This window comes from Montipora foliosa, chromosome 8 (genome assembly GCF_036669935.1).
Source record: "Montipora foliosa isolate CH-2021 chromosome 8, ASM3666993v2, whole genome shotgun sequence".
NCBI classification, from domain to species: Eukaryota; Metazoa; Cnidaria; class Anthozoa; order Scleractinia; family Acroporidae; genus Montipora; species Montipora foliosa.
This window is the reverse complement of record NC_090876.1, coordinates 46,959,396-46,967,090: the sequence shown is the minus strand read 5'-3', so window position 1 is coordinate 46,967,090 and position 7,695 is coordinate 46,959,396. Positions and strand designations below refer to the sequence as shown.

At 39.5% G+C, this 7,695-nt stretch overlaps 2 protein-coding genes across 3 annotated transcripts in view; both read left to right on the top strand.

Annotated features, from left to right (window-relative positions):
- The first annotated feature begins 596 nt into the window (after positions 1-596).
- Positions 597-2,990, top strand: LOC137968886 (uncharacterized). Its single transcript, XM_068815356.1, has 3 exons — positions 597-643; positions 2,114-2,285; positions 2,532-2,990. Exons 1-3 carry the CDS (start codon positions 597-599, stop codon positions 2,988-2,990), a joined length of 678 nt encoding a protein of 225 aa, XP_068671457.1.
- Positions 2,991-5,114: 2,124 nt separating this feature from the next.
- LOC138012406 (NLR family CARD domain-containing protein 3-like) overlaps positions 5,115-7,695 on the top strand; it is a 65,290-nt gene continuing 62,709 nt past the window's right edge. For both annotated transcript variants that reach the window (XM_068859150.1, XM_068859149.1), the window contains exon 1: positions 5,115-5,327. The gene's annotated coding sequence lies outside the window, so the exon portion shown is untranslated. The remainder of the gene's footprint in view (positions 5,328-7,695) is intronic.

The window sequence follows — 7,695 nt, the reverse complement described above, 5'->3', positions numbered from 1 at the left end:
AATGTGGAACTCTGGTTGCCAAGCCCTAAAGAGCTGGACGCCCCAACGAAAATACTAGTTGCTCTGTGATAAAGTGAAAAAGGGAAAATCAAAAGAAGTGGGTAATGTATTGAAGTGATTGATTAATGACGTTTTTCATAAATGACAATTAACAGACCTGCCAGCAAGGATTAGTTATTAACGAGTAGCCGATTGCTTTTTACTACTCAGACGAAACCCTGCTCTCGGTTATCTTTCTTGAGAAAGATATCAAAAAATTAAAAGATGAACGGCTTTAATCATAAACGATCACACTTTTTTTTTAGTGAAGTGACATCCTGCGGTTTCCAAGCCTATTGTTTAACCTACCACCTACAGATAAGTTCCAGCAAAAGATTACTCAGTCCGTGTGATCGTATTTCCTACACATCCGTTTCGTTATTCAGAAGATTCTGCTTAAAATCCATCGTTTTAAAACGCTTTCAAGAAAATAAAAATAGATGGACCTGCGCTATTTTACACTACTGAGACAATCTTCATCAAGGAGGATCATACGATGGCTTCAACGACGATCGCTCCTGCCGAACCCTTTGCACTGTGGTGGATGCTGTCAAGATATGGTAATGGTGGAAAAGTCAGAAGCTCATGTCGATGGATTTCAATGGTAAGAGTGCATTCCGACATATTCTTTTTCACGAAACTTAACGCATGAAAGCCATGTGTATTTGAACCTCGGAGGTAATCAAGTTAAGATGCTGATAATCGTTATTAATTAACATTACTTGAGCAGTAACGTTATTGATTTTTTCCAGGCTTTCCTTTCCTTCACTGCACGAGTAACGTTAATTGATAACTGTGGTGATCAGCATCTTAACTTTATATTGTTCCCATACGAAACATATCGATATGACGTCGAATGCGGAGTAAATGAAACAGGATTGGCAAAACGATCGCAGCCTACCTTCAAATGATGAAATACCTGTGAAATCAGAGTAGACCAAGTGTCTAGTCTGAAAACTACTTCCCGCTAAAAGTTAATAATGTTTTAAAATTGATTATTTCATCTTTGTCATCATTTCATTTGATAGTTATTGCATCTACTATCCCTTTTGATAATTTTACCCGGTTGTTTGATTTGAGTACATTCTATTTTCCTGCGACGACATTGTCGTTACCGGAGCCCTCTTCTCTTTTGGTCAGCACCAAGAACCCTGATTCTGGCCAATCAGTTGTAGGGAATGTCTTAGCCTGCGAACAGGTCCAGATTCGGTATAGGGCGAGTGGAACGAGCCTACAATAGAGCGGTCTGTTGATGAGGGACTGCACAGGCATCCCACTCGCTTCGTTCGCGGTTTCAAACAACGACTCCCACTCGTTTCTCTCGTCGAATTTTTTTCGTTGCCTGTTTGCAGGCAACGAATGTCTATTTTTGTAACAGTTTACGACCAATGTTGTTTCAAATTTTTGCGCTTGCGTAGACGAGCCGCAAGTTTGTGATTTGCGGACTTCCTGTTTTGGCCTGTTGCCAGTCAGCCAGTGTCCTTGATCTTGACGCTGATAAGTGGACGCTGACTAAAAGGGAAAGCGGGCTCTGGAGACGAGACTGTTGCAAGCACGGAGTACTTAGTTCCCAGGGAAGGAAACAGGGGTCGAGGATGGTAAATAGGCAAACACATTTTTATTCTGATTTCCGCTACCTTAAAAGCAGAGCATTTATTTGGAGCAAGTGGCGTATAGTTGTAACGGAAAGTTGCATTCACTTGTTCATTCACTCATCGCTATCTTGAGTTACAGTCACCGCGAGATCGGGAGCCGTTCTGATCACTAAGAAAGATATCAAAAAAAGTTGCCTTTGCACTTGACAAGTTCACTCGATTAAGGTACAAAAACGTTTCCAGGCTGGACTATATGCACTTCAAAGGATCTCCTATGTGCATTTCGCAACCGGTTTAGATTTATGAAAAAGAAGTAGTCGCGCTGTGGTTGCGCTCATACAGTACCTTGTTTTTATTTACAGGAGGTGCAAAACCTGTCGCAAAAAGAGAAGTATAAGAACAAATAGCTTCTTCGCTCGCTTCCCAAAAATAGCACTTGGGGATTTAATCTTTATGTGCTATTTTTGGTCTGTTGACAGCTCCCGCAGGGATACAGCAAGAATGATGGGCATAAACAAAAATCTTGTGTGTAGGGTATTTCGTTGCCTTGAGGACGTTTGCTCAAGAGATCTGGAGGTGAACCCAATCGTTCCTTTTGTTGGTACGTCTGTTGTAAAGTGCGACGAAAGCAAATTCAATCATAAAGCTAAGGTAAAGTTCTTGGTTTTTGTAGATTACTGTAGTTATCGTATACTAGTCGGGAACGATAGACAGTAGGGGAGAGAAACAATGAGCATAAGTGCCACACACACCTAACGCATGTAGGCACCCTGAAATAGGTTTACCCAGATGGTGACAAATCGTTTCGTTATTATATCAGTTATTATCAGGATACTTTGCTTGTGTTTTGGTTCCTTTCGATTGCAAAAGGTTAAAATCGAGCACTCTTTGATTCAGTTCAACAGGGGAAGAAGGGCAGCAGACTTGTGGGTGTTTGGAGTCATCAGTTGTGCGACTCAACCTGCGAGGGGATACTACCAGGTAGTGGATAGAAGAGATCGCGAAACTCTCCTTCCAATATTGGCCCAATGTCTTCAACCAGGGAGCGAGGTTCACACCGACGACTGGGGTGCATACTACAACCTCACCAGGCACTTGCCCATCCATGTGGCGCGACACAGGGTTGTAGTACACGCGGATAATTTTGTAGATCCCGTAAGTGGAATACACACTCAAGAGGTTGAATCGGCTTGGGCGAACCTGAAACTTGCCGTGAAGAAGAAAAGGGGCATCAATCGCGAGGATCTCCAATCCTTTTTAAACGACCGAATGTGGAGGGAGTGGAGAGGTGGCGAAAACATCATTACGAGCTTTTGGCCAGTGTTAGCCTCGCAATATCCCAACTCCGTTTGTTGATTATTAGTCAGCACCTAAGGATCTGGAGACCTCTAGCTGTTACCGCAATATTAGCAGTCGAAGTTGATGCCCATTTTTTGTAATCCTTCGAATACCAATATTAGAAGATGAGACTTTCTCATTTACACTGGGACAAACGGCTTGGCAAAAGATTCGAATAAGAAAAAAAAAACTTCTGGTTGCCGTCCGTAACGGAAAATCGGCTTTGCTTTATCTCCCTAACAATTGCGAAATATGTATTATTAGAGAGCTTAAGCACGCGCGTTTTTGAGAAGCGGACAACACCCGGAAGAAAACATTTTGCGTGCCAGGGCTTTAGTGTCTCCAAGATTTTTATACTAATCATATCTAATGGAGAAAAGATATTCAACAATGTAAATGTGGTTTTGTAAAGACGAGTTAAACGGGTGCTTGCAAAAGGGATTGCAGCTCTGGTAATAAGTTGAGGTCATAAAGGGGCTGGTATTATGGGTCTAATATGAAGGGCACCGGATATTCACAATTTCACAGTAATATCGCAGTAAAGCTACAACTGACTCTTTTTTTTTTTTGTTCGCCTTTTTCTTTTTTTGCGCGCGGCTTCACTAAACTTAATTTTAAGGCCCCCAAAATCTCATTGTGATTTTAAGTAATCCTGCCAATGAAAAGCACATTCTTCTATATATCTATATAATTCAATGGTTTTAGCAGGGCGCAGGTTTTAGCTGTAGTGAAATGTCTTGCAAAAGACCAAGCATCTGATTACTGTTGATCAACGTGCTTATAGAAAGAAACTAGAAAGGAAATTTATAGTTAAAATCAACTTATATTGTCTTTTTTGAAAACACGGGACGGTGAAATCTTCCCATTCAGCGTTACCAGATAATGTTCGAAATAATCTCTAAAATATTTAAAATTCAACAAAATCTCTAGGTCAGTTTTTCAGAAAAACAAGTTTTTGTGAACTTGTGTCGCTAATTTCTTTTTTCACCTACAGAATTTTTTTTAATTTGAAAGACAAACGTTTTAAATTAATCTAAGCTAACATGATAAAAATGAAATAAAATTCACCGTCCGGAAACAGAGATATAAGCGAGTAAAGTTGCAAAATCAGGAAAAATGACGGGGTTACAAGATCGGCATTTACGCATGCGTCACCGCATGCGTCTATTTTTATTCCATATGTATAGGAATTAGAAGAAAGGTGAGCGAAACTAGCGGTATTTGTTTATTTCTGGTGACCCACTTTGAATCGTGAGCTGACGCGAGCAGCTTTTAGAATTTCAGCTGAAAACCCTTTCGAGCCTCCTTAAAAGTTTCAGCTGAGCGCGAGCGCGTAAAAGCCACACACGCAATTCTAAAAGCTACCCACGTCACCTCATGATTCAAAATGGGTCAACAGAAATAAACAAATACCGCCAATTTCGCTCACCTTTCTTCTAATTCCTATATATATGGAATATAAATAGACATCCCCTATCCACGAAAACTACGAAATTTGTACACACACGCGTGTGCACTCGAATGAGCGAGAGACACATGCGTAAATGCCGATCTTGTAACCCCCGTCGTAACCCCCTCATTCTCCCTGATTTTGCAACTTTACTCGTTTATATCTCTGCTTCCGGACGGTGAATTTTTTTCATTTTTTGCAAGTTAGCTTAGATTAATTTAAAACGATTGTCTTTCGAACTTAAAAAAAATCTGTAGGTGAAAACAAAATTAGAGACACATTTCACAAAAACTTATTTTTCTGAAAAACTGACCTACAGATTTTATTGAATTTTAAATATTTTAGAGATTATTTCAAATATTATCTGGCAACGGTAAATGGGAAGATTTTACCGTCCCGTTTTTTTCAAAAAAGACAATATATCTTGATGTTAAGGCTAAAAAAAAACATGCCTTATATCGTTGCCATGGTAACGTTTTTTTTTTGGAGGTAAATGTAATGTGAGAAATGTATGATGGGTACTTAATACCCTCGCAAAATTTCGTCTTGATATGATTAACCTAACTGTATCTAAGGACAAAATATGTTTATTTGTTTGAAAAAAGGAGAAACTATGTCGCGAGCCTCCTTAACGTTTTTCCGAAAAGGCGGCTCGTCTGGACGCCATTTTGAAAATCGTAGAGGAGAAGGCCCTGGGGACGAGGTTGGGGTGTTTGCGTACATTGTAGCTTGAGGTTGTCGTCCTTATTTTTCCTTGTGGTGTAATTTTTGATTCGTTCACCCATATTGTAGTTAAGCTTGCAATCATGGGGTAGCATTACTATCTTCACCGGACCAACGTTGTGAAGACGTAGCCATTGCATCTGATAGCGCTTTTTCGTGGGGAAACTGAAAAGACAACGAAGGTAAGACTGTCCGACGACTGCTTTCCACGATTCATCGATCGATCCCCTCGTTAATCTGTTATTACAAAAGGGAAAAACAGATCGCATTGATTTGATTATTTGTATTACAGACTGGAATGTTCAAAAGCAAGTTATTCTTACTCTTTAAAGTAACTTCGATTCTATCATGGATAGTAAAGAGATCCATGATTCTATTTAAAGTCAGCTGCCTTTTATGTTCCCCATTCCTTGTCGAGGTACAGGCATATGCCATGCCGGAAGTCAGACAATTGCTCTCAGCAAGGACCAGCCAGAAGAGGAAATGTTTACCTTTTTCATTTATGAATTTGAGATAAATGCCCGAAGATAACAGACAACCAACTGTAAATAACAAACTTTGATTGCAATTATTACAAAAACACTGTGTGACAAGTCCAAAACGAGATTAGACACCTTACTGTTGGTTTTCAAATTAAAATCCAAATGCACCCAAGATTTCCATAGCTCTATGTGCACAACATTTGTATAGGTAATAGTACTCAGTGCTGTCCAGTTTGAAAATAAATGGACCAAGAAATACCGAGGAGCAACTGATGATCGTAATTTGATTATGCAACGTGATGGGACAGGCGTGTTTTCCTCTATTATAATATTTTCTCCAATCTCCTGCTTTTAACGGAGTTATGTTCCCACAAGTGTGTTTCTGGGAAGCATACAACAATCAGGTAGATTGAAAAATGCTGCTGGAATAAAGATTTGGAGTCCAAATTGCCTGGAACATAGAGGATATACAATGACCTAAATTGGCAGGATACTCTCCACTGGAAACAGCCGATTTGCACATTCTGATCCATTTCATCATCTCTGAGGAAATGGCATGCTTTGTATCAAACGCAAGGGAGTATGACGCTGCAAAGCAGCTTTCTCTGACAATGACCAGGCCCATGTTTATGTCGTGCTCAAAGAAAATCGCTTAATAATAAAATGCTTTTAAGCCACTAGAGTGGAAAAGAGAGGCTATAATCAACAGAAATGTTAGCAGGTAGTATTTACAAGCCAGCTGTACAAGGCCATAGATGAATGCAAGGTTACTACTGCCCTGTTTTTAGACCTTAGCAAGGCATTTGTAAGCATACGTCATGAAACATTGAAGAAACGTTATCTAGGCATCTCTGACAATAGGCTCAAATGGTTTGCTGGTTACTAGACTGGAAGAGTACAACATACACGTATCAAGACCAGGTCTTCATTGTCTGATTTTCTGGTAATCAAGCATGGCATTCCACAGAATCCATTATTCAATCTCTATGCCAATGAGCTACTGCCTGTTTGTGCTCACTGCAGGATTCAAAATTATAATTTTATATGTCTTTTTCTAACAAGAACATAGACAGTGTCATGGAAGACTTCAAGAGCAACCAAATGCACCTTGCCTCATGGTGCTGTACAAATTGATGAACAGAGGTTTCATTAGAAGCTGGCAACCGGCGAATTTTGCCGGCTACTCCTTAACTTATCACCGCCTACTTTTTCGATAAATTACACCATTGTTACTGTTTCACTTCAATCCATTTTTATTTATTTTAATTCAATGAAACAACTAGAATATCAAGGAACCTCTTGCTGTATGTTTTGCTCCCTTTTGGACATTAGATATTTTTATGAATTCCTAGTTATTTGCACTTGCCTTAGCCATGCATATGCACTCTCCAGTGCGATTATTTGGATGAATAGAGGAGAAAGACTGGTGCCAAATGATGCCTCAATCACATTCACTACGCCCTTCCGGTTTTCCATGTGCTGTTTATTAAAAATTGAAGACACAACAAGAGAGCGGGCAGCTGGAGGCGATATTTTGTCGCATTTCAACAAGAGATCAAGGATGCAACAAAAATTGTCTTCTAACTTGGCTATGAGCAGCTACATGTACATGTTGTTGCTGGGAATGCCATTTCCGAGCTCGTAGATTTCAAAATTTTCTCAGGGAGTGTGTCACTTCCCCTTTCTTGCCACTGCCGCCTACTTCACAAAATCAGCCGCTTACTAAAAAACTTATTGAAACCTCTGGGCGAAACAAGATTCTGTGTCTTTGGATTACTTCACAGATGCTTAAACAATAAAACTGTCATACCATCCATCATGTCCATATAAAAGCAGCTTACCATTGTGGATACAGACGATGAGGTGCACAGTGACCATGTACACTATAGGTGGATAAAATAAAATTTTAAAAATCTTTTAGGTCTGTGTAAGCCTGATGGTAATGTTTACCAAAATCAGAGAATTAATGTCAAAGACTTTGTAAACAGTGCTACAAGTTTAAAACAAGCTTTTTTATTACAAATAATGAAACAAAAAATTCCATAATAAGCGAAAATTTAGATTTAAC

What these genes read in the sequence shown, in the direction of transcription:
- LOC137968886 (XM_068815356.1), top strand. Translation starts at nt 597, where the DNA reads ATGGTAATGGTGGAAAAGTCAGAAGCTCATGTCGATGGATTTCAATG. An exon ending in CATGTCGATGGATTTCAATG is followed by an intron (nt 644 to 2,113) that starts GTAAGAGTGCAT and finishes GTCTGTTGACAG; the next exon opens with CTCCCGCAGGGATACAGCAA. An exon ending in AATTCAATCATAAAGCTAAG is followed by an intron (nt 2,286 to 2,531) that starts GTAAAGTTCTTG and finishes TCTTTGATTCAG; the next exon opens with TTCAACAGGGGAAGAAGGGC.